This window comes from Phodopus roborovskii, unplaced genomic scaffold, assembly GCF_943737965.1.
Source record: "Phodopus roborovskii unplaced genomic scaffold, PHOROB, whole genome shotgun sequence".
In the NCBI taxonomy this organism is placed as follows: domain Eukaryota; kingdom Metazoa; phylum Chordata; class Mammalia; order Rodentia; family Cricetidae; genus Phodopus; species Phodopus roborovskii.
Window position 1 is genome coordinate 7,552,922 of NW_026126460.1, and position 27,547 is coordinate 7,580,468.

At 38.5% G+C, this 27,547-nt stretch overlaps 1 protein-coding gene across 1 annotated transcript in view; it reads left to right on the plus strand.

Annotated features, from left to right (window-relative positions):
- The first annotated feature begins 46 nt into the window (after positions 1-46).
- Positions 47-27,547, plus strand: part of Carf (calcium responsive transcription factor) — a 48,142-nt gene continuing 20,641 nt past the window's right edge. The window contains exons 1-9 of the mRNA XM_051190290.1: positions 47-232; positions 4,235-4,392; positions 6,810-6,920; positions 14,374-14,488; positions 15,794-16,021; positions 16,635-16,695; positions 17,686-17,812; positions 21,129-21,213; positions 22,989-23,178. Coding sequence (XP_051046247.1) covers positions 14,417-14,488; positions 15,794-16,021; positions 16,635-16,695; positions 17,686-17,812; positions 21,129-21,213; positions 22,989-23,178 — 763 coding nt within the window. The 5' untranslated portion in view covers positions 47-232; positions 4,235-4,392; positions 6,810-6,920; positions 14,374-14,416. The remainder of the gene's footprint in view (positions 233-4,234; positions 4,393-6,809; positions 6,921-14,373; positions 14,489-15,793; positions 16,022-16,634; positions 16,696-17,685; positions 17,813-21,128; positions 21,214-22,988; positions 23,179-27,547) is intronic.

The window sequence follows — 27,547 nt, forward strand, 5'->3', positions numbered from 1 at the left end:
ACCTGTTTGTTTTTTATGGATCGTCCCAACAACGGCCCGACTCGGCGGAGACCATGTGTTCTTACCTCAGGCTGCACAGCAGAAACACGGAAAGGAGTTGAACGACTCGGAAGGGAATTGGGCGATGGTGGCCGAGAAGGGTCCAACCTTATGGGCTTGCGCTGCGCCTCCCGGAGCAGTGCGCGTGCGTACTGTGCTGGTCTCCATGGCGGGGCCTCGGAGCCAAGACGAGGTTGAGTAGACTCGCTTTGAATTTTCTCCCTTCTGCTCCGGCGGACTCCCCTGTCGCGTTTGTGGGGCTCGCTGCGGCGGCAAGGTCGGGGGAGTCGGAGGTCTGGCAGAGCTGTCGGACGCTCCCTCCCGACCGCCCTTCTTCCTCCTGCCTCCGCCTCCTCCCGTCACCTCCTGACCCTCCCGGGCTGGGAGCAACCGCCGCCCCCGCCCCTGTCGCCCCTGAGTGCTGTCCCTGCGCCCTCGCCCGCCTCCACTGCCGGCCCTTCACTCCGGTCCCCGGGACGGGGCCCGCGGCCGGGGAAAGCAGGCTGCAGCAGGGGAAGGCTAGGCGTCCTGCGGCGGGTGCTGAGCCACCGAGCGCCCGCCGGACAGGGGCCTCTCCCCTCCTTTCTGAGTCTGATGATTAGAAAAGCCGCCTCCGCACGTCTCCCCTGCTCTCAGACTGTTTTCGATTTTTAATCTTGAAGTCACCCAAAGGCCTATCTCGGTCTCAGTGGTCCCAGTTATTACTCTAGTTGTTTTCCTGAGTGGAGAACAGATAGAGGGTACTTTAAGATCCCCCAAGTCACATTGTAAGGCATTCGCCCGAAAACCTGCAAGGCCTTGTCGGGGGAGACGCGAGGGAGGGCACGGGGACGGACTCTGAGACCGCAATTGAGAGTCAGGCTGAACTGGATTTCAAAACGTGTGGGCTTAGCGGTGTGTGTGCAGATGAAAACAACGATTTTTTTTTTTTTAATGTCGCATAATATTTTATATGTCACTGTAGAAAATTGGAAGTGATCTGAACAATTGGAGGCGGACAAAAATCTTTTGTTAAGTGAGCAATGACAGTAAAAGCATGACTATTTTCAATGTGTTCACCTTACAGAATTGCATGCCCTGTAACAAGAATGCCTGATTTTGATTCTACCTGTGCTACTTAACCTCTATGCCACACTTTGATCAACTGTGAGAATTAAATGCCGCATAAGAAGCACTCAGTAAATGTTATCTATTGCCCTCATAAGAGCTAGCAGTACAAGTTTTAACTAGAAACTTTACTGAGGTAGGTAGAGGCATAAAATGAGAAAACCTCTGCCCAAATTCCAGAAAGAATCAGTTGTTAAGATTGGGCTTTCTAATAGCAGTGTGTCTGTCCCTTTATACATGAGTCATTATAATGTTGAGGATGTACATTAAATAAGCTGGAACATCTGAAACTTGAAATACCTTAGTTGAAGTGTAACTTTTGAATTCGTACTTACTGATAGCATATGATTGAATAAGTAGTTTTTTTTACTTTTTAAAATTTGGACTTTATCAGATTAACAGTACTTGAAAGTCAATGTATTTTTTATCTTAATATGAACAGGATGCTATGATTGGGAAGATGCAGAACCTGAATTACTCAAGGAAAGATTTCAATATGCAAAGCACAAGTCTTGAGTTCACCAACAAATGTTTTTAAGTCTTGCAAAATTCAGAATACCCAGTATGATATTTTTCCTTTCAACAATGACATAGGTGTCTTGTCTGGTGTTGTTTCCAAGCAGTGCCCAGATAACTAATGCTTTTGAGTCTTGGTTTCCTTAAGTTTAGTTAACATCAACTGCAAACTTTTGGGATTCATTTACTGTGGTCCTCATGAAGACTCAAAGTTATCTGGAAAACCCCAGCATGGAAAAGTATTTCTTTTTGTTACAGTCTTTTGTTTAGAGACAGGGTCTCTCTATGTAGTACAGGATAGATTTGAATTCACTGTTTCCCCAGATTAGCTATAGATACACTTGCCTCTACTTCCTGAATACTGCTACCATACATGGCTGCTGTTTGTTTGGAACCTGAACCTAAAATTCTGGAATTAATCTCAGGTTTTGTGTGTCCCAGGCAAGCACTCTACGGCTGAGCTACATCTTAGTAACTTAAGAGAGTTACCACAGTTCCCTTTTAGCCATAGTTTTGTGTTCCCTGGTTTCACTTACCTGCTGTAATTATTAAATGGGAATTCTAGAAATAATTCACGAGTTTTAGATTGTATGCCTTTCTCAGTAACATGTCTTGTACCCTCCTATCTGGGATATCATGTCCAGGGAGAGTACCCACTCTACTGCCCACCCATTGGTAATAGTAACCTTTTTGGTTATTAAGTCAATATCATAGCCTTTGTGTTACAATAAATGCAAAAGTGGCAACAATGGTTCCCAAGGGGAGTTTTAAAGTGTTCTAAGTAAAACAATGGAATTTTTAATTTGGGGGGGGGGAGAAAAAGCTGCAGCTAGTTTAGTAACATCTACAATCAACAAACTATTTAGAGAACACATCACAGAATTTTTACTAAAGTATATTGTTAAAACTTGTTTTTAAGCTCCTCGTTTAATTGTAAATTAACCATCATTGGTTTGTACTCTAGGAATCCTTGATTTCAGGTATTCACATGGGCTCAGAGTGTGTCCTCTAAGGATAAGAAGGCAGTGGGTTACCACTGTGCTCAGCTTACCTTTAAACAGATAATAACATCTCTTTGGAATCAGTAAAGTTAAATTAAGTAATTTTTAAGTTCTCAAAGAGCAAAGAAGTAAAAAGGTATGTGTATGCAGTGTAAGAGCTATAGAAATCAAGATTGTGGAAGTTTTTAGGGATGACATAAAAGTTGTTGTAAACACTATCCTTAATTTTTCTACTAAAAAGTAAAAAGTTGAGGTTGTATCTGCCTGCCTCTGCCTCTTTAATGCTGAGATTAAAGACATGCACCACCAAACCTGGCTTAGGTGATTAGTTTTAAAAGATATATTTTAGTTCATAAAGGTTATGTGGGAAGTACAAGATTGATGGCGACAGTTTTCCAGGAAGTACACCTGAGAAATTACCCTTAAAGTTTTGAACATGTAAATTTGCTGTTGATCAAAATCAAACATCCATATCCCAAGTAATGCCCTTTATAGAGAAAAATGAATATCTTGACTAATCAATCAGCCCTCTGCCATGCATTCACCATATATAAACAAACAGCCTTTATAAAGTAGAAACACAGGAACAATAGATTTTGATTTTTAGTTATTGGTGTTTGTGTGTTTGTGTTGTTTGTGGCTTGTGCACATGAGTGTAGCCCCCACAGACCAGAGAGGGTATGACAGTCCCTGGAGCTAGAGTTGCAGGTGTTGGGTGCCACTTCACATGGCTGTTGGGGACTGAACACTGATCCTCTGCACAATCAGTATGTGTTCTTAAGGGCTGAACAATCTCTACAGCCTTGTAACCTTTCCCTGCAGTAGAGAATACAGTCTACTTTTGTAAAGTGATATAAACAGCCTAGAAAGCCATTTCCCAGAAAAAGAAGAACGAGCTTTCTAAAGTTCATTAAATAGACTCCATCATTTAAAAAAATAATTTATGTATTTTTACTTAATGTGTACTGGTGTTTTTTGTGCATGTATGTCTGTGTGAGAGTGTCAGATCCCCTAGAACTGAGTTACAGACAGCTGTGAGCCACCATTTGGGTACTAGGAATTGAACCCATGTCTCCTGGAAGAGTAGAGCTAGTGATCTTAACCACTGAGCAATCTCTCTAACCCCAATAGATTCCATTTTTAACACTTCATTCCTTCTGCTCCCCAGCCCAGGTACTTTTTGCTTACAAAATACATTTGCCAACTCTAAGATTAGAGGTTGTAGGTTTGGAAACTTTATTTTCCAGCTTCTTTCGGCTCTCAAAGATGCTCTCCTGATAATTATTTTCATTGAGAGGAAAAAATATGTGGCTACAGAAATCTTTGCTTCAGTGATAAATATAAACTGTTGGTCCTGAAATGACTATCTACTTGTCAATAAAGAAGCAGGACAAAGGTTAAGTCACCTGTTCGAGGATGAAAGTGGTAGTTAGACTAGCTTTTTTCAAAACAGAGTAGAATAAGGTTCTACCATATTAGCTTCATAATAACTAAAACATGTACAGTGAAATTTAGTAGTTTTATTTGTGTGTAGAAGAGTAAAATATACATCAACTGTCATTTCCTTGCAGAGAACATGCTACCGTGAAGACATAGTCACAGTTTTCACATGAACAAAGCTGGCACTATCATAATTTAGTTCCCCAAAGAAAGACCATCAGTGAACATAAAAGGACATTATTGAGGCTAAGAGGATGTAGGAACCTGAAACCTGAGCCACTGCCTAAAGGTAATAGCTTTTTAAATTTTATTTCTTTAAAATTCATCAGTTGTCTTTTTGTTTAAATTTTTTATTTAAATTTTTATGTTAACAAAGTAAATTACCAAATCCATCCCCCATTCCCATCCTCCACTCCCACCCCCTCCATTCCAGTTTCTTGTCCCTGGACACTCAACTTCATGTGCCTTTGTTTTTGTTTTGTTTTGCTTTGTCCACTGGGTCATCTTAGTGTTGCCAATGTGTACATGGGACATGAGTGTAGGGCCACCCACTGGAGCATGAGTGACCTCTCAAGGGTGGGATCCATGTGTAACAGTAACTCTCCCTCCCACAGGACCCATCAGGTGCCTACTGTTCCCAATTGGGGATAGCACTTCATGACTCTCATTTCCTTCCTTCCTTCCTTGGACTTTGTCTAGCTTGATCTTGTGCAGGTCTTATGCATGCAGTCATAGCTGCTGTGAATTTATGTATGAACTATCTGCTGACAGAGGGCTGGTGTCTGGAATATACAAATGACTCAAAAAAAAAAAAAAAAAAAAAAAAAAAAAGAAAATAAACACCAAAAACCTTCCCAAATAATCCAATTAAAAATATTGGAGTGGAACTAAACAGAGAGTTCACAAGGGGGAAAAATACAAATTTCTACAAGTTTTTCTTTAAAAGTTCAACAAGCACCCTTAGCCATCACAGAGACTCAAATTAAAACTACTATGAAATTTCTTACTACCCCAGTCAGAATGGCTAAAGCCAAAACAAACAAATGCTGGCTGAGATACACAAAAAGGAGGAAGAATATTTGTTTATTGAGATTCTTTGTTTGTCTGGTGTTCAAATCTTTGAAAAATGGGTGTCCATGCCAGGTGGTGGTGGCACATGCCTTTAATCCCAGCATTTGGGAGGCAGAGGCAGGTGAATCTCAATTCAGTTTGAGGCCAGCCTGGCAGCCTGGTCTACAAAGTGAGTTCTAGGATAGCCAGAACATAGAAACCCTGTTTTGAAAAACAAACAAAATGAAAAGGAAGGATAGAGGAAGGGAAGAAGGGAAGGAAAATAAAGACTTAAGCACATTATGAGTTCATTGAAACCTAATAGCTATAAGGAAGAATTTTAGATGGATGAAGGAAGGTATTAGCCATGTATGTCTTTGTTGATACATCAGAAGCTAGAATATCTGTTCTACCTGTGACCACAATACCCTTAACATGGACAACAGAAACTCTAAAGTTGAAAAAAGTTCCAAGGAATCAGATTCAGAATGCAAAGGGATGGTTTAGCAGATGTATTTTGCATATAGTTTTCTTTTTTATAAATGTGTGAGTTTTATGTAATAAACATTTATTTAAATTTAAAAGACTCTTTCAATAAGTGGTGAAAGAGTATATATCATGTGTAACACGAAAAATAAAAGCTCAGAGACTGATATTGGGGTTTAGACATCAAGCTGAAGATCAGAAAAGCAAAGTAGCCAAGCCAGTAGCTCTTAACCTCTGCCCAGACTGAAGGAATCCTACCCTCAATGTGGCTGGAGACTAAAATGCCCCAAACGGAATATCTGCCCCTGTTATATACCTCAAGTCCTGGGATTAAAGGCATGTGATCCCAAGAGCTGAAATCACCTTTATGTGAACTGTTTCTCTTTAGGACTGGGATCAATTTCATGTAGCTCAGTGTGGCCTTGAACTAACAGAGATCCATTTGCCTGACCCCTGTGACTGGCTAGTATGGCTGCTGGGATTAAAAGTGTGCATCACCACTGCCTGGCTCTGTAACTTGTGGCTAGCTTTGCATTCTGAACCCCCAGACAATCTTTAATAAATCATAAATAATTTATCAACACAGTCATGGTTTCTTACTGTTTTTATTTCTTAGTGGTACATAAATCGATTGATTTTACTGATGCTGGGGTTTCATTAGATTGATTACTTTTATTTTGTGTGTGGGTATTTTCCCTGCATGTATATCTGTACATGTGCATGGAGTGCCTGCAGAAGACAGAGGAGAGGGTCGTATCTCTTGGAGCTGGAGTTACAGACTGTTGTGAGCTTTTATGTGAGATATAGGAACCAAACTGGATCTTCTACCAGAGCAACAAGTGCGCTTACCTGCTGAGCCATTTCTTCAGCCCGATATCAGAGATTTTAATATTTTTTTGTTTATGGACTAATGTCTAATGTGTTCACATGTGTGCATGCATGTGCTCATTCAAGCACATGCCACTGTGTGCATGTAGAGGCCAGAGAACCTTTTGAAGGACTTGGTTCTCTCCACCATCTGGGTTCCAAGAATCAAGCGCCTTTACCCACTGAGCCGTCTCATTAAGCCCAATTGGGATTTTTTAAAATTAGACATTACTGAGTTTGTTCATTGTGATTTTATTTGGGAATTTTGCATTCATGTGTTTCTGATTTTTGTTTTCCTCTTAGGTATGGTGAGGTCAGCAGATGAAGAAACGATTGCCATTGAAAGGATAGCTTATTATTCAGAGTTCTCTAAAGGAGTGGAGGATGCTGCACCACAAAGAGACACGTAACAAGGTTGGTGGTGGGTAGACATAGGGTAGAAGACTGCAGAAGAACCTTGCCTGTGGTTTTTAGAGAAAGAATGGACACAGAAGCCTAAGCAGACTAAGCTGGCTTAAGATCAGAAAGGTTGAATAAACTTACTGGACTCTGGCTTGTTTTGGCTGATATCTGGCCTGAGGGTGGTTAAAGCTGGATCGGAGCCAGTAATGAAGGTAGCTGCGGGGAGCCCACTATTAGGACTTGTTTTCATAGGAAGGTTATTTTTTGCGAGAGCATCTTTTATATCTCTAGGAATTAATCAGCCTGGATCAGAGAAGTCCTTCCCTGGTCAGTGGGACTCCAAAGATACCAAAGGGTCATAACAAAAACTAGAAAACGTGACTAATATAACAAGTAAAATTAGTTTTGAGTTTTCTTCCTTATACTCTTTCCTTATAAAAACAAATAGGCGTAATCCCTTTTTACTTTTAAAGAGTTTATGCAAGAGTATAGATATTTGGTTTCCAAAATTTCCTTGTAAAATGTCTTGCCTTGATACTCATTTTGTGGGAAGATTTTTCACTTTTAGTATTTTTAAGCATGTATAGGACTGTTCAGCTATTATAGTTCTAAAGCTTATTTTGGTAAGTTTTCTTTTTTTTCTAGAAACATATCCATAGTCTCTTCACCTTAATGTCTACTTTAGTTGGTCCCTTTTATTACTGATATTAATATGTGCTTTTTTCCTCATTCTTTAAAAATTAATTAATTACTAATTAATTAATTTGTTTTTTTGAGACAGAGTTTCTATGTGTAACAGTCCTGGCTGTCCTGGAATTGACTTGTTAGACCAAGCAGGTCTCAAACTCAGAGATTTGCCTGCCTCTGCCACCCAAGTGCTGGATTTAAAGTTATGTACCCCCTCCATCTGGCAAGAAATATTTATTTTTTTAAATTTTATCTGTGTGGGTGTTTTGGCTACATGTATATGTGTATATCATGTGCATGCTTGGTGCCTGTGGAGATGAGAAGAGGCCTTTGCATTACCTGGAATGGGTGTTACAGTTATAAGCTGCCATGTGGGTTCTGGGAACTGAACCCAGGGCCTTTACAAGAGTAGCAGCAAGTGATCTTGTTTTTGTTTTTGTTTATTTGTTTTTTGAGACAGGGTTTCTCTGTATAGTTTTGGAGCCTGTCCTAGAACTCACTGTGTAGACCAGGTAGGCTCGAACTCACAGAGATCTGCTATAGCAAGTGCTGTCTCTTAACCATTAAGCACTGAGCCACTGCCCCAACCTCTCTCATTCTTGTTTTGTTTTGTTTTGTTTCCTTGAGACAGTGTTTCTCTGTTTAACAGTCTTGGAACTCACTCTATAGACCAGGCTGGCCTGGAACTCAAAGAGATCCACCTGCCTCTGCCTCCTGAGTGCTGGGATTAAAGGTGTGCACCACCATTCCTGGTTTCTCTCACAACCTCTTGATAAGTCTTTTCTTTCCCTAGAGAACTGCTTGTAATAATAATTGATTTGTTACTGTCTTTATTTTTATTTAAATAATATTTAGTAAGAATATATATTTCTTTTATGTGTTTGTATTTGTCATTTTAACTTTTTATTTAGATACTTATTTCCTTTTTTCAAAGATTTTTATTCATTGCCAAAAATTGTATATATTTATAAAGGGGAACATATTTGATATGTATACATGGTGGTGTTAAAATAAATGAATTAATATGTTCATGATTTTATTTTCTCTCTCTCTCTCTCTTTCTCTCTCTCTCTTCCTCTCTCTCTCTCTCTCTCTCTCTCTCTCTCTCTGTGTGTGTGTGTGTGTGTGTAAGAGATTCTGAAGATTGTAGAAAGGGTCTTGTGCATGCTAAGCAAGTGCTCTACCAGAGAGCCATGTCTCATCCCAAATACCAGTCTTTCTTTTTTAAGAATGGTATTATTATGGCTTAGCAGTAGTGACAGATGCCTTCAAACCCAGCACTTGGAAGACAGAGATAGGTGGGTCTCTTTGAGTTGGAGGCCAGCTTGGTTTACGAAGTGAATTCCAGGACAACAAAGGCTACATATAGAAACCCTGTTTCAAAAATCCAAAAAGGAAAGAAAGAAAGAAAAAAAAAAAAAAGAATGGTATATCTTTTTAAAATTAATTTTATTTTTAAGTGTGTGTGTGTGTATGTGTATGTGTGTAAAACAATGGTACATTTGTGGCAGGTACCCTTAGAGACCACAGACATCAGATTCCTTGGAGCTTGTGTTATAGGCGGTAATGAGCCACCCGATGTGGGTGCTGGGAATTAAAATCAGGTCCACTGGAAGAGCAGCCAGTACTCTTAACTGCTGAGCCGTCTCCCCAGCTCCTTTCAGTTTTTTTGTTTTAAGAATACTTAAGGGGTGGAGAGATGGCTCAGCAGTTAAGAGCCTGTTCATCCAGAGAATCTGGATTCAATTCCCACAACCCACATGGCAGCTCACAACTCTCTGTAACTCCTCTTCAATGGGAATCCAACATCCTCATACAGACAAAACACCAATATACATAAAATAAAGAATACTTAATTAGGACCTACTCTCAACAGCTTCCAGATATACAACATTGTAGTCACTGGGAGATATTGTAGCTCCTTTGAACTTAATTGTCTATACTGAGAGCTTTCTGAGAGCCTAAACATTGCAATTTCATTCCATTGCACCTGTGGCCTGCTACCCTCACGTTCATGACGACTCAAGGTGGGTTCCTGGTTCTCTCATCATTCAGAGTAGAATGGGTTTTTATTGTTTGTTTTCTATTTTTGTTTTTGGTACAAGAGTCCCATATAGCTGAGTGTGGTACCTGAGGCTAACCATAGACCTATCTGTCTCAGCTTCACAAATACTGAACTTATAGGTGTGCACCACAACTCCTGGCTAGAATGAAGTTCTAAGTATATCTAGTAAATCAAGTTTGCTCAGGGTTTTGTTCTTTCTTGCTTTCATATTTTTTTGTTTGCTTGATGTGAGGTAGGTATGATGAAGTCTTGCATTGTGACAGTGGCTCTGTCCATTTGGCCACAGATTCTATCCAGTTTTTATAAGTTACTGAAGGGAAATTTCAAAGGACAATAGAGGTAGTATAGTAGTATACTGATACAAAGTCAATGCTTGTAGTGAAACCATTTATGAGCACTCACATCATCCTTTCAAGGCTGACCTTGTTTTATGTATAGCTTTATCTAATTGTATTCCTTTCTCTTAGGCTTTGATCAATTTTTAAACAAATCCTAATCATTAATTATGGCACGATACAGTTTCGTCCATTAATGTTAATATTGCCATATTATCTTCATTGTTGGAAAAGTTCCTTAGTATCATCAAATATCTAGCCCTTGTTCTGTTCACTTTTTCCTCATTTCCTGGTCTCTAATTCATCATCCCCATCTCATCCTCCCCAGTGCTGGGATAATAGGCATATGTCAGCAAAAGTAGTAAATCTAACCATTGTAAAATCAGCAATTCAGCTCATTTAGAACATGTATTCATTATTTTCATGCACATCTTACCTGTACTTTCCCTAAACTGTTCTTTTTATGGATTCACTTATATGAGGTATTTTATATAAATGTAATGACATATGTGACTTGTTGTGCCTAGCTTCTAACTTAGCATGTTTTTCAGTTTCATCAATGTGGTAGCATATCACTATCCATTCCTTTTTATGGCTCAATAATGTGTGACCTTCTGGTTTTTTGTTTGTTTGTTTGTTTGTTTGTTTTTAAGACAGAGTTTCTCTGTGGCTTTGAAACCTAACCTGGCACTCACTCTGTAGATCAGGCTGGCCTTGAACTCACAGAGATCCTCCTGCCTCTGCCTCCTTAGTGCTGAGACTAAAAGGTGTATGCCACCAACGCCCGGCCCCTCTGTTCTTTATTTCTATAATTTTATGCAGTTTTGAAATTTAGAAGTGAGACAAGTTTTATTCTTTTCCAGTATTATTTGGGTTTCAGAATCCCTTGGAATTTTCCATGTGAATCTGTGGAGCGAGGCTCTTCTTTCACTTCTCAGACACATGTAATCCCAGAATACAGACTGCACTGAATCTATAAATGGCCCTGAGTAATAGTGGCATCACAACAGTATTTCCCATGACCATAATGTATCATTCCACTTATTTAGGTTTTTGGTTTTAGTAATGTATTATGGGTTTAGTGACTATAGCCATTCAACTCCATACTTAAAAATATTGCTTTCTGATGTTCACTTTCAGGTTTTGCTCACTTTTAGGAGAATATGGGGATAGATTATTTTTGTTTTGTTTTGTTTTTGTTTGTTTTTCAAGACAGAGTTTCTCTGTGTAACTGCCCTGCCTGTCCTGGAACTCACAGAGATCCATCTGCCTCTGCCCCAGGAGTGCTGGGATTAAAGGCCTGTGCCACCATGACCTGGCTTATTGTTACATTTTCTAATTGCATAATACCAAATAAAGTTTTGTTTTAGGTCAGTTTCTTATTTTTTTCTGTAACAAAAGGCTCTTCTGCAGTACACAGTCTCCTAACCCCCTCTGTTATTATTAACTATTAAAGTATCTTTTTTGTTTGTAAAACCACTTTGAAAAACAAGTAATTTGTCAAGTAATACATAAAATTCATTAAAGTAGACAATAATATTGCTTCTCTATAGCTCAGGAGGTTTAGTAACTGTAGCTTATGGGTTTTGTTGAATTTTTATAGTAAATTATAGCAGGATACATGTGATGATTTAAAATCTTAAGTGAGAAACCATGTAAAGTTCCCTTATAGCCTAAAATAGGACTCATTTTATTGTCTCAAACTCATTCCAAAGACAATCATGGTACTAGATCTAAGTGCCTCAAAGTTTATATTATTCATAATTTCTCATTTTCCAAGTTTGTCAATTAATGTTAGATAGTATGAGTGGTGTTGACTTTGTGATAGGTCTGGTCATGTGGCCCAGGCTGTCCTGGAACTCAGCCCCCTGCTTTAGCTTCCTTACAAGTATGCACAGCCATGCCCAATTGGTGGAGACAGGAAGATCAGAAAGTTAAGGTTATCATTGTCTACTTCTCCAGGAATTTTAAAGTTTATTCTTTGATGATTTCACACATATATAAATATGACTTGATCACAACCAGCCCAAGTCCCACCTCCTCCAGACATCCCTAGTACTTGTCCCTCTCACTTTCTTAATCTACTGAGTCCACTGAGTGAGTCCTGATGCACTTGGGCCTACCAGTGGCCACAACCCTAAAGAAAACGTATTCTCCATTATACAGGAAAATCAGCTGCCAGTGTTCCTCAGCTAATGATGGCACCTTGTGAGTCCCCTTTCCATCCATGCTAGAACATTGACTAGCTTGATTTGTTTTTTAATTTTTTATTCTTTTGCAGGAGTTCATAAGGGCATAGTCATGTCATGTCCAAAAGACATTTCATAGCACTCTTCCCCACTGCCTGGGTTCTACATTCTTCTGTGCTCCTCTCTTTTTCTTGATGTTAGGTAAGATGGTATAAATATCCCATTTGGGGCTGAGCACTCAACAGTCACTAATTCTGAGCACTTTGACTGCTACCCACGGCAGACAGAAGCTTTCCAGATCAGAACTGAGCAGCACAAGTCTCTGGCTATAAACATAACATTTAAAAGTTAGTTTGACACATACATTAAGCAAAAACAATGGCAAGTTTCCTTCTGGTGCCTGTGACTTCCCTAGCTGTGGGCTTTTGACTAGGTTTGGAGTACCAGACATAGATTCTTCCTATGCAGTGGACCTCGGGTCCAATTAGGAAGCAGTTGGTTACCTCCATAACAATCATGCCATTGTTGTAACTGTGGGCACATTTCACCTGGCAGGCCACTGTTTTAGCGTACAGGTGCTGCTACTGAGTAAGTCCATTGCTGTCTGCCTCCACCTCCCCCTTCATCCCCGCCCCCCAGTGGCTGGAACAGCAACTTCTAGCACTGGGAAAACTAGCCTGTAGAAAGGGAGTTTTCAGGTCAATTCTAGATTGAGTCCTAAAACAAAAGTGTGCTATGTCTTCAGCAGTACAGCTTTAGAAAGTCATCCTTGGTTGATTACATAAATATGTCTAGTACGTTCCTCTTATCTGAAATGTTAACTTAAAAAAACTTTTTACTGTTCATTGTGTATAGGGTGCGTGCGTGCATGCATTGCTTTCAGGTGAGGCTCAGAAGACTTATCTGCTGAAGCCCCCCCCCCCACTCTGTTTTGTTGGTTTTTTATTTTGGTTTTTTTCTTTGCTTGGGAAGCTTTATTGGGGGAAGGGAAGAGAGAGAAAGAGAAAGGGAGAGGGAAAGAGAGAGAGAGAGATGTCTCTTCAGAGAAACAGTGGAAAGGGAGTTTGTTTTTGTTGTTGTTTTTGTTTTGAGGCAGGGTTTCTCTGTGTAGCCCTAGCTGTCCTGGAACTCATTCTGTGGACCAGGCTGGTCACAGAGATCCACCTGCCTTTTTTACCTGAATGCTGGGATTAAAGGTGTTTGCCACCACCGTCAGACTTACTCTTCATAGTTTCAGTTACTTATAGTCAACTATGACTTGAAAATACTAAACAGAAAATTTTAGGAATAACTTATTGTACCATAGTGCAATTGTTCTATTTTATTATTGTTATGGCTTGTCTTTTACTATGCCTGATAGGCCCAGTATATTAATGCTGGTATAGAAATGCACATGGAGGATTTGGTCCTATCTGAGGATTTAGACATCCACTGGAGTATTCCCATGTATGCATATCCTGTCAGCGCCAAGACATTTTTTTAAAAGATTTATTTATTTATTTATTTATTTATTTATTTATTTATTTATTTATATGAGTGCTTTATCTGCATGTATACCACAAGAAGGCACCAGATCTTATTACAGATGGGTGTGAGCCACCATATGGGTGCTGGGAATTGAACTCAGGTCCTCTGGAAGAGCAGCCAGTGCTCTTCACCATTGAGCCATCCCTTCCAGCCCTGCCAAGACACCTTTCTAAAATTATGTGATGCTATATATTTAACATCCCGAGGGACACATATTCACATGTGCTTATAATCCCATTAGCACCAAGACATCTTTTCTCAAATTGCTTAAGACCTTAGAGATTAATGTAGCCTAAAAAACAAATATTCTCATACATGCAGAATCCCATTTGTACCAAGACATCTTTTCAAAAAATGCTAATATATATTACATCCAACCCATAAAATTAAACTTTTATTTGCATTAAATAATTGTGCAGTGAATGTCATAACTGTAACAAAATTTCAATTTTAATGAGCCAATATGGAGTGTAATTAAGAACAGAATGAGGGAACTATGTAATCCTAATATTTAATTTGCCTTAAATATATTATGGTGCCTTGGCAAGTTAATTAAAAACAGTAATTTTCTTCTATAGAATGGAAGATGAAAAATTTATTTAGGATTAACATCCCCATAAAAATGTTGATTGTGACAACTGACCAGATGTTTAATCTTTCAGCTGTTAACTAATAGGAGAAAATGAAACTGAAGATGAAGGCAGCATGGAACCGTGCCGTACAGTAGGGTTCAGCTGTAGTGATGAAGAGGCCAAAAGAGAAACTCAGGAGTCTGAGGTAGGGTTGCATCTAGGACCAGCATGCCTTTACTAACTCTTTATACCTCAGTGATTAGAAATCTTGATTTCTAATATGCCAGAGATGGTAGCACACATTTGTTTTCCCAGCATTCAGGAGGCACAGCAGAGGATCAAGAGTACAAGGTCAGGCCTCTGGGGTGCATATTTCAGACTCTGTTTCAAAAAGGTTTTGGTTACATATCCATCATATATTTAATTTTTTGTTTTTTGAGACAGGGTTTCACAGTAGCTCTAGCTGTCCTGGAACTTGCTGTGTAGACCTGGCTGGACTAGAATTCATAGAGATCCACCTGCTTCTGCCTCCTGAGTGCTGAGATTAAAGGCATACACCACCACTACCCAGCATATTTAATTATTTTATATAGAATTTTTAATAATGCTTTTATATAGCTACAAAATATTTGTAATCTCTATATATTCTGAATTATATTTCATCATTTCCAAATGTATTCCCGAGAAAATAAGGAATTAAAACATATTAAAGTCAACACTTGCACTTTCTCAACCTGTGGGTCCCAGCCCCATTTGGGGTCGAATGACCCTTTCATAGGCACCGCCTAAGACCATCCAAAAACACAGATATTTATGAATTATAACAGTAGCAAAATTACAGTTATGATGTAGCAATAAGAATAATCTTATGGTTGGGGTCACCACAACATGAGGAATTGTATTAAAGGGCCCCAAATTTAGGAAAGTTAGGAACCACTGACTTAAATACTTTGGGCTGGAATATAGCTCAGTGGTAAATTGTTTGCCTAGCATGTAGAAGGTCCTAGGTTTAATATCCAGTATTAAAAATACACAAACTTGCTTGGCATAGTGGTGCACATCTTTAATATCATCAGAGAGGTATCCAGATCTCTGAGTTCGAGGCCAGCCTGGCCTACATGGTGAGTTCCAGAGGAGCCATTGTTATGTAGAGAACCTGTTTAAAAAACAAAACAAAACAAAGACTCTTGTAGTAAAATGAATAGAACTGAAATATAAATGTCCTTCTATGTTTATTATACAGTCCTTTTTTAAAAAAAACTGTAAAAGTAGGCTGAGCAGTGGTAGCACATGCCTTTAATCCCAGCACTCAGGAGGCATAGACAGGTGGATGGATCTCTGTGAGTTTGAGGCCAGCCTGGTCTGCAGTTAGTGCCACAGCAAGAGTGGTTACACAAAGAAACCATATCTCAAAAACAAAAACAAAACAACTTTGTAAAGATATAATATATTTTACAAAGACTGATGTCATATATATATGTGTTTGTTTATTATCTTTTGACTTCAAAAGCGTCTAACCTGTATGGACTCTGGGGATCCTTCCTTTGGACAAAATGACTCCCCTACCATTTTGCCCATTACTGCTCCTGAAACAGATGATTCGCTCACATCACAGGACATGCCAGAGACTCTGACTGACACACAGACCCTTCATGCAGAGCAATTTCACCTGTTGGACCCAAATGGGCAGCCTGTTCAATATGACCTGCAGTCGTTGGGAGTGTCTAGTGCACAAATGGTGAGTATATTTTATAACTGTCGAGTATTATGCTGTTATGGTATTTAGCAATATGTATTAATCATATTAAGTGACCGTAGTTTCTTGATACAATTGACTTATACATTATATTGGAAATACTCTTCCTGTGACCTTGTTTTTTCTTTTTAATGTAGCTATTTTTTTTCCTTTCAAGAGTACAAAGACTACAAATAGTATTTAAAGCAGACCTTACTGCTCAAGTCAGACTAGTGTTTAGATACTAAAGTTTACTTGTAAGTTGCTTTTCGTTTTTGAGACAAGGTTTCGTGTAGCCCAAGCTGCCTTTTCACTCTCTCTGTTACTAAACTTCTGCATGCGCTATCATGATTGAGATCATAGGTGCTTAAGATGATAGGCAATGATCAAGCTAATGGTTTTGAATCTTAGCTTCAGCACTTGTCAGTTGTGGGACCTTTGGAAAAATTGGCACAGTCTCAGTGCTGTATCTGCAGAGTGAAGTAATAAGGCCATCCTAGAAGTAGATGTGTGCTTGAATAACCTAGTAGCCCTGGTAAATCAGAACAGCATATGCATTTCTTTAATGCCTCCAAGATGATCACTACCAGCCCTTCACGTAATTCCATCTACCCAGACAGGAATGGCACAAGTGATTATACCTCAGGAGCCGCTTGTGGATGTGAATAGTCCTCAAGGTGAGTGAGTATGGGACGGGTGCAAGGATTTGACTCTGCTTTTAAGATTAAGGTGAGATTCTAGAAAATTTCCTATGGAAGTCCATAACTGAAGTTCATTTCTTTAGGTAAGATTGTGAACTGAGTAATTAGAAAAAAGTTTTATTAGCCCCAATAAATCTTAAGTTCATTTTTCAACTCCTGTCTAGGTTAGCTGTCTATTTCATTTTGGAATTCTATGAAACTGGTTGACTCCTGCTTCCTCCCAAATAACCAGTGAGCATAAAATAAATTCTTCTTAACTATAGAAATAGCAACGATAGCACAAATATAGTACCTAGCTACAGAAGGTTTTTATATTTGTACTTTATTGATTCTTTTTGCTAGCTTTGTGACCCATTCCTTCTTAAAACTTAGTTGAATCTTTTTCTCTTCCCCATTTCCATTGTTCCACATTCAGAAAAGAGAATCAGGCTTCCCATCCTCCCCCTTTTTTTTGCCTGTTTGGTAATATTCCTGTTAATTTTCTTCCTTTTCCTTCCTTCCCTTTGCAATGTAGTTAGCCTCTTTTTAATATCATCGCTACAATGTTTTGTTGTTCTTTATATATAGTGGTTTAAGGTAGCCATTTTTATTTTGTTTTATAATTTATTGTTTTTACTAATAGTAATTAAAAGTTAAGTCAAGAACATGATTTGCAGGAATATTATAAGTATAATATGTAAATGAAAATTTTCATTTTCATATTACATTTGAAACTTTAATATAACAATTATTTCTACTATTTTGAAACCATAACTGTTAAATGTAAGTATAAAAACTTAACTACAAAATTCCATAGTTAGTATACAATTTAAAAGTAAATAAGTTTATCAGTGACAGTCTCATTTAAATTTATATATTTTTTTAACTTCAGAACTATTCTTTTTCCTTCGAAATGATTTAATTCTTGTTAAGTAATCTTCAGAGTGTTATTCAAGATACTGATGGTTCTTATTTTTTGTTGTTAAGATGCCTCTGAAGAGAAACCCACTGACAGAGGCTCACCATCTCTAAAAACAGATACCCTAGAAGCCAGTGCCAATTACATTCTTCGTTCACAAGCATCCCTTGTGATACCCAAAAAGCCAGGGACCAGGTGAGGCATGGAAGAGGAGCTGTGTTTGGGGTGACAATGGAAGTCTAAAGCTGGCAGACAATAATAGAAAAGATAAGAAGCTCAGAAAGAGGAAATGGTGGTCACATAAATCTTCATTTATTTTCGGTGCATCTTGACAAAGACAGCTTGCTGTTCTTTTAGAGAAATGGGAAATGTCAGTAGTCTGCTTCAGAACAAAGATATTATTCTAGTCCTTAAGATTTTTTAAATGGTTTAACCACGTTTATATAGATATAATTCCTATATGGTAAGGTCTTTAATTTTTTTTTTTTTTTACCGTGTGTGTGTGTGTGTGTGTGTGTGTGTGTGTGTGTGTTTTGGAAATTGAGTGCAGGATGTTGGGCATGCTAGGCAAATATTTTCCATAGAGCCACAAAAGCATGGCCTGTTTTTTTTGCTAATTTCACTTCAGTTTTACATTTTTTCCTAAAAAATAACACTTTTCACGATAATTTTAGAAAAATATTTAAAGTATCTTTTTGTAAAACTTTTTTTAAAAATTTATTTTGATTCTCTATGTGTATGGGTCCCTGGGACTGGAGTTACACTTGTGTTTTGTTTTTGGTTTTGGTTTTGCTTTTGTTTTTTTATAGACAGGGTTTCTCTTTGTGTAGCTCTGGCTGTTCCAGAACCCGCTTTGTAGACCAGGCTGGCCTCACACTCACAGAGACTGGCCTGCCTCTGCCTCCTGAGTGCTGGGATTAAAAGCATACCCTACCACTGCACAGCTTTTTCTTGGTATAGTTGTTTTTAAATAATTTATTTTTATTTCATGTGCATTGGTGTTTTGCCCACATCTATGTCTGTGTGAGTGTCTGACCCCCAAGAACAGGAGTTATAGACAGTTGTGAGCTATCATGTGGGTACTGGGAATTGACCCTGGGTTCTCTGGAAGAATAATCAGAGCTCTTAACCACTGAGTTATTTTTCCAGCCTTGGAATTATAGGCTTGTTTGGTGGTTGATCTGTGAGTTTCAAATCTTGCAGTGTTTGCTTCACAACCTGGATGAGCGTATATTTGATGGGTGAGGTGTTTTGAATGAGCAATTCCATCCTTAGGTTTATGTTTTCTAACACATTAATTCCCATTAGTGGCCCTGCTTGTGGAGATTATAGAACCTTGCAGGAAGTAGTCGTCACTGGGGGCAGGTGTGGAGGGTTTGCAACCACTTCCTGCTGTCTCTATCTGCTTCCTGTGTGAGGTTGAGATGTGATTTCTCAGACCTGCTCCTATAGCCATGCTGACTTCCCTGCCATGAGGGACTCTATCCCTGGAACTGTAAGCCAAAATAAATCCTTTCTACTATAATTCTGCAAGGTGAGTGTAGTTATTGCAATGGGCAGCATAGACAAAGCAATGTCCCTGATGGCCTGACCCATAATGGATTGCACAGACAAAGTGATTTTTATTGTGGCATGACTTTCATGGGCTTTTGGTACTAAACAATCATGGTGTTTCCAGGAATGAAACCAGTAAGAAGCCTTTTTTGATTTATATAAACAAAAAAAATCTCAGACAAATGAAAGAAAGACTACATTGGATGTTGGCAAGAAGGAATCTCAGTCAGTAAACCAATTTCCAGACTTGTGCCAGTCTGCAGATCCAGACCCTTTAGGAAAAGACCTTGCTAAAACAGCTAGGAATTTCACTGTTAGCCTTTCTCCCACCTTTCCTCAGAGAGTCCTATGCCTTTTTACAAGGGTAAATGTACACTAGGGAAACAATTAGACTTTCCAGGGTTTTTTGGACACTAATTCTGAATAGATACCAATTCCAAGAGATCCCAAGAAACATTGTGGTCTTCTGTTAAAGTGGGGTCTTCTGGAGAGCAATCTGATTAATGGAGTTTTTAGTAAAGTCCATCTCACAATAGAACCAGTGGGTCTCTGACCTCCTGTGGTTATTTCCCCAGCTCTAGAATTTATACTTGGAATAGGTACACTTAGGAGTTGGCAGAATTCCCACAGCTACCGACTTTTTGTCTAGCCCCATTGTTTGGCCTGTGCATGACCACCATCTTGACTCCTATTCTACCAGAACGGCACACATTGCTTCTTTAAAGGAGTATCTTACAGGCTTCATGGTTTTTGAGAATGTGTGTCCTTGATGGTCTGGGCAGTTCCCTGGGTATTTTTAAAATGAACTTGAGAGCTGATTCTCTTGAGAGCATGATTCTGTAGGGTTTTCTGAGTGAAGAGATTAACATACCATTTTCATAGGTCACCTTTGGCCATATACAAGAAGACTCTACTGGTTTATCCCTTTAGCCAGTGTCAGGAACTGTAATTGAGATTACCAATAAAAAAGTTAACATGGGCGGAGGGACTGCTCAGCAGTTAAAAGATCATTAAGATGATCCTTTGGGAAAAGAAAAATTGTTCCTAAAGCAGAGTAGAAGATTTCACAGAAGAAAGAGATTCCCAGAAGAAACCAGAGAAACATAAATCAGTGGCATGGAATAAATCCTGCATTAAAATGTTTTTCTGTTTGTTTTAAAAAAGAAAGAGTCTGAGGTTGGAGAGATGGTTCTGTGCTTAAGAGCTCTTGCTGTTCTTATAGAGGACCTGGGTTTGGTTCCTTGCATCCATATGATGACTCATAGCCACCTTTGATTCCAAATTCAGGGGATCCAATGCCCACTCTGCCTCCAGTCACATGTGGTATACATACTTACTTACAGATGAAGTATGAGGAAGACATATAAAATATATCTTTAAAGAGGTGGTCTAGGGAGATGACTTAGTTACTAAAGCATTCAGCACACAGTGTGAGGCCTGTGTTCAAAACCATGTGCAGTAGTTCTTGTCTGTGACCTTTGGAAAGAGGGGCACAAGGATAGCCAGTTTGCAGAATTGGTGAGCTCCAGGTTCAGCAAGAAACCTAGTCTCAAAAAATAAGCTGAGCTGGGTGTTGGTAGTGGCAGTGGCACACGCCTTTAATCCTAGCTTGTAGGAGGCAGAGGCAGGAGGATCTCAGTTTGAGTCTATCCTGGTCTACAGAGTGAGTTCCAGGATGGCCAGAGCAACACAGAGAAACCCTGTCTTTAAAAAAAACAATAAATAAATAAATAACTTGAAGAATGACTATGGAAAACATGTGATGTCAAACTCTGGTTTCAATACACATGTGTACACACGTATATGCACATGTGTGTCTCCATATAATACAATATTACATACGTACACACAAAGTGAAAAGACCAAGCATTTGAATATTTGAATGTCCTGTCTCTCTGTGTGTGTGTGTGTGTGTGTATATAAAACTACGTATTTACATCTATTCATTTCCTCTCAGAATGCTTGAAGAACCTTTGCTGGCTCCTCTTCAGCCACTTTCTTCTAACACACCTATATGGGCCTGCCGTCTTAGGAGTTGTGAGGTGAGTTTAAGATAATCCTTACCTCATTAAACTGGTTGTGGAAACATTTCATCCCCAAATGAACATTTTAAATATAAGTAATAAGTCTGTATGCATATTCTGTATGCCTTTATGCTTGCCTGTTGTTTCATTCTGTAAAGATAATAGGCTCTGGTTAAGCCTGTTGTAGTTGTGCATGCCTGTAATCCCAGCACTTGGGTGGCAGGAGGACCAAGAGTTGAAAATCATCCTTGGCTACATAGTGAGTTCAAGCTCAGCCTGGGCTGCATGAAACCCTGTCCCTTGAAACAATAAACGGGACAAGAGAAAAAGCAGCAGTTACACAGGCTCTTGTTTCTTCACTGTCATTTCCCGCCATGGTGGCTGCCTTTCCTTGTCTGCCTTGAAACTTCATTATCATCCCTTTCTACCGTTTGCGTTGCACTACCTCCCCCCCTTGTTTGCATTTATTTCTTTTTATAGTCTCAGTATAAACTCCTCAAGATTTGCTTTTGATCTTGTCTTTATTTTATCTTTTGAAGGGTTTTCCTATTTTGTTGCCTTCAGCTTTCATGTTAATAAAATGATTTGCAAATCTGTGTCACCAGTTCTCTAATTCTTGCCCTTGTCCCAGAACTTCGGCATCTTTTTGAAGTTTTATTTAGATTTTACCTTAATTCACTGTGACCATACACCAGTTAGCTCTGCTTCCTACATCCTATGCCTGTTTTTTTGTTTCTTTTGTTTTGTTTTTTAATAAACACCTTTTCCTTCGATATCCAGACACAAAGTTTTAGACTGATTTCAGATACTTAGCTGGTTTTTGTTGACTGTTTGAGATGGTATCATAATGTAGCCATGGCTAGCCTGATAACTCACTATGCAGACAAAGCTAGCTTTAAACTTGTGTTAGTCCTTCTACTGCAAGATCCCAAGTCCTGTAATTGAAGGTGTATATCACTATGTCCAAGTCACAATTCTGAAAGTGGTTAAGAGAACTTGTGGCTCTTGCAGAGGACATTCGTTCAATTCCAAAACCTATATGGTGGCCCACAACAGTCTATAACTACAGTTCTGACACCACTGTATGCATGTGTATATTGACATATATGTAGATAAGTTACTCATACATAAAATAAAAATAAATAAAATACCCCCAAAATTAAATGTTATATAAAAAGTATTAATATAATGATGTTCTTGTACAAGATTCTTTTTAGAATACATAGTCATAGTTTTCCTTGGGATTGAATAGATTCTTGGCATTATATTTAAAAAAGTCATAAAGAAGGGCTGGGAAGAAGCCTCAGTGGTTAAGAGCACTGACTGCTCTTCCAGGGGACCTGGGTTCAATTCCCAGCACTGACATGGCAGCTAACAACTATCTATAACTCCAAGATATAACACCCTCACACAGATATACATTCAGGCAAAACATCAATGCACATTAAAAACAAATACTTTTTTTTAAAAAAAATTGCAAAGAACCAGCACTTTATGGTTAGTTTTGTGTTGATCTAGGATTAGAATTTTGGATATACAAGAGAATGGGTATATTACCTATTCAAGTTTTCTTTTCTAAAATTTACTTCTTGTGTGGCAGTGTATATGTCATTATATTTCCTTAGATCTGTTTAATGATACTGCTTGAGTTCATATCAGACCTCACTGCTTTTACAGGCAGTGGTGAGGAATTGAACTGATACTATTTTATCTTAGATAACTGTCTCATTAGTTTACTGTTCACCGAAACATATTTGCCAATGATTTTTTTATTTAATTTCTCCCTTGTACAGAAAATTGGAGATTCTTACCGTGGCTACTGTGTCAGTGAGACTGAATTAGAAAGCATCCTAACTTTTCACAAGCAGCAAACACAGAGTGTCTGGGGTACTCGCCAGTCTCCCAGCCCAGCCAAACCTGCCACACGCTTGATGTGGAAGTCCCAGTATGTCCCATACGACGGAATCCCATTTGTCAATGCAGGTACTTCTCACTAGTTACTTAAAGATTCCCTAGCAGCTGTGCTCTATTGTGAGAGGATATATTTCATTTTGGTAGGTGAGAATTGAATTTTAATGGCTGAAATAATTAAACTAAAAAGAAAATATAACAAATATAAGCAATTACTTTATGTAATAAAATTATGTTTTAATCAATAACACTGAATAAATAATACTTCATTTGTATAGTATGCTAATAAATAGAACTTTTTCCAAGTAGACCTACAGACACTATCATGTAATCCAAAAATAATCCTTTATAGTCACACTAACAGAATAAAGCATCTCATAGATAGATGATAGATATATAGACACATAAAATTTTATTGTTTAGATCAGATTCTGCAGCCAAGTGAGTTCCAAAGGCTTTGTTTTCTGAAAATTTTAAGTTTCAGGTTTACTCATAAAGAAGTTGGGGGATTGAAGAGATGGTTCAGAAGTTAAGAGCACTGGCTGCTCTTCCAAAGGTGCTGAGTTCAATTCCCAGCACTCACAGGATGGTTCACAACCATTTGTAATGAGAATTGCTGCTTTTCATTCCTTTTGGCAGTCTTATAAACTTCTTTACATTCAATTCTGAGCTTAGTATTTTCAGACTTTAAAAAATATCTAGGTTAGGCCAGGCATGGTGGTATATACCTTTAACCCAAGCTCTCAGGAGACAGAGGCAAGAATATCTTTGAGTTTGTGGACAGTCTGGTTTATATAGTGAGTTCCAGAACAACCAAGACTATACAGAGAGACCCTGTTTCAAAACAAACAAACAAACAAAACCAGCCAGGTGCTCTGGGACATGACCTTGTAATCCAGTACTCTGGAAATAGAGGCAGGACGCTCTCTGGGAGTTCAAGGCCTGCCAGGGTTACATGGTGGACCCTGTATCAAAATAAAGAAATGTTATGTTATGGGAATTTTCATATGTATCAAAAATAGAGATAAGCATATACAAAACTTTACACTCCAGGAATCTATCATATATCTTCAACAGCTGTCAGCATATGGTTACTCTGATCTTTATCCTCCCTAAACATATGTAACAGCCCCAGCATCAAACTTTAAGATAATTAACAGAGTGATATTTGGTGGTACAGGCCTTCAAACCTAGCACTGAGGAGACAGAAGGAAGTATATCTCTTTGAGTACAAGGCTGTAACCTGGTGAGTTACAGGCCAGTCAAGGCTACTTAGTGAGATTCTATCTCTAAATGTCTCCGTTAGGGTTTCTGTTGCTGTGAAGAGACACCATGACCACGGCAACTCTTACAAAAGAAAACATTTAACTGGGGTGATGGCTTACAGTTCAGAGGTTTAGTCCATCATCATCTTGGTGGGGAGTATGGCAGTAGACATAGTGCTGTCTACATCTTAATCAGAAGGCAACAGGAAGTAGACTGAGACAATGAGGGAAGCTTGAGCAAAAGAGACCTCAGAGCCCGTCCCCCCTCCAGTGACACACTTCTTCCAACAAGGCCACACCTCCCAATAGTGCCTATGAGCTTGTAAAACTACCACACTAAACAACAAATAAATAAATAATAGTAGTTTATATTAATGTTATAAAGTCACCAATAATCCCCCTTAAACAGAGGTCTTACACTTTAGTGTCGGCCTTCCAAATTTTTATTTATGTTTAACAATTTTATATATATTTTAAATTTTTGAGGTTTTATTTTTTGTATAGGGATATGTTGCTGGAGTACTACATATGTGCAGTGCCCACAGAAACCAGAAGAGGGCATTAGATCCTATGGCACTAGAGTTACAGATACCATATAGGTGCTTGGAATTGATGCAGGGTCCTCTAGAAGAGCAGCCAGTGCTCTTAGCCACTGAGCCATCTCTCCAACCGTTTTTTTTTTATGTCTTAAAAGTTGGTTGTATCTTGCAGTAGAGTAGAATATTCACCTCTTATGTAGCATGGTTTTCACATCTATGTATTTGTAATCTACTTTAATGTAATAAATTTTACCAAACTTGAAGGCTTAGAACTACAAATATTTATTATCTCAGTTTCTGAGTGTCATAATTCTAAGTATAGCTTAGCAAGGTGACTCTGCCCCAGGTTCTCACATGGACGGAGGTTGTAGTGTTGGCTGGTATTGCAGTCATCTTGTACCTTACTAGGAGAGGAGACAATTCCAGTCTCACTTGTGTAGGCCTTTGCATAGAGTTCCTCACTATATAGCAGCTAATGTCACCTAGAGGCAGCAGACCACGTAAGAGTAAGAGTACTCAAGATGGAAATTGTAGTCTTCTTATAACCTAATAGCTACAATAACATATTGTCATTATTGCCATTTTTAGTAGAAGTTGGTCAATATAGCCCATGTCAAAGGTGAAGAGCTACATAAGGAAATGAGTAGTAGGAGGCCAGGATGCCTGGGTACCATCTTAGTGGCAGATCATCACATTAATCTAACAGGTCAAATATAACAAAATAAATGATTTTAGAAAAGGAAGTAAGGGGACTAAAGAGGTGTGGCAGAATTAAGAGCTCTTCTGCTCTTGCAGAGGACCTGGGTTCAGGTCCCAGCTCCCACATCATGCATCCCATAACTACCTGTAACTCCAAGTTAATGGGATCCAGCACTGCACCCTCAGGTCTCCATAGGCACCTTCACACACTTGGTGCTCATAAACTCTTGCAGGCACACACACAACAATAAATAAAATTAAATCTTTCATTGTGGTTTCACTTTTTAAGGAAATTGGGGGCTAGAGAGACATCTTCCATTATCTCCTCTTTTCTGTCTAAAATAAAGAGTTTTAACCTTAACATAGCAAAATATATAACACAACAGTTATCAAATAAGAAATCACAGTTAACAATATTTGTCCATTAACTTTTAGCAAGATTAAAAGAAACTATTTTATTATCTAATATTTTGAGTCTAAAGTCCTATATGTAACTTATCTTTAAGCTTAACTAAGGAAAACTATAACCATAACTATTTGTCTTCAACTCCTTCAAAGACCACAGAAGGATAGTATATAAACTCTAGAAATGACAGAGACATCTTGCTACCTGGTCAGGCACCTGAAGTTTTTTGTAATGTTTTATCTTCAGCCCATAGGCCATAGTGTGTCTGGCAGACTCTTCAGCAAAGCAGGAAACTTTAAACTGTCTTCTTGTATTGGCAGTTTGTCAGTCACTTTTCTCTGTGTCCTGCAGACTGTCTGGCAGACTCTTCCATGAAGCAGGAACTCTGTGTAGCAATGTCCATCTTGAATTAGCAGTCATCTTTCTGTGAGTCGTGCATGTCCAGTTTATACAGCATAAAGTCAAACAGCCCAGACAAGAGCAGTATCTTGTCCAAATGGCTAGTCTTGCCATATTTGCAGTAAACTACCTAACGAGTTTCTTCAATGTCCATCTTTCTTTCTGACGCAGGTGATGTTGCCAGGAGCAATTGTGCCTCATTGTCAAGAAAAACCCTAAACCATTTTAAATGTCATATTCTGTAGGTCTTTGAAAGGTTTGAAGAATTCCTGTCTATCTCAAATCTCTGAGTATCTTGAAAAACTTAACTAACTTAACTCTAAGTTTTGACTATCATAGGTAATTATCTATAATCTGTACTCCATTATACATTACATTTCTAAATGAGCTATATAAACACAATACCTAAACAAAAGGAGAAATATACATACCACAAAATTGACATTAAATTGTATCAATAAATGAAAATCCATTCCAAAACAAAGTATTCATATCTATACCACAATCCCCTTTTTACTTTTAAGAGGAGATTACTTGTGGTTATTTTTTATTAGTTGTTGTTATTTTCTCAGCAGTCAAACAATTTAAAGACAATATAATACCGTACAGAATCCAGATTCTCTCCACGTGTGGCTTTTTTATTATTTTGGTTTTTTTACTTTTCTCTGTATAACTCTTATCTGTCCTGGAATTTACTCTGCATACCAGGTTAACTTTGAAATCACAGAGATCTGCTTGCCTCTGCCTCCCAAATGTTGGAATTAAAGGCGTGTGCCATCATACCCAGCTCCTGTCTTTTAAAAACCATTTTATTTCTTTTCTCTCCCAAGCCTACATATATTTTAGAACACACTGTAAACCTTTAGTGGTTTTTCTTAATGTGAATCTGTCTTTACTGTAAATCTTTATCTTTGTCTGGCTACGAGTCTTTATCTATTAAACAACAACATTGCTAAAATGAAAGTCAAAGCTGTTTCTGCTGCAGTTTACCAAAGATGATAGTGGCTATTTTACCGCCAGCACTGAGAACTGTGCTCACTGCCTTGGTCTGCATGCTGCCAGCTTGTAGATGTGGTCACTGCCATTGCAAGCTCTCGTACACACCAATAAATTGTTAGTAGTGTTTCTTAAAA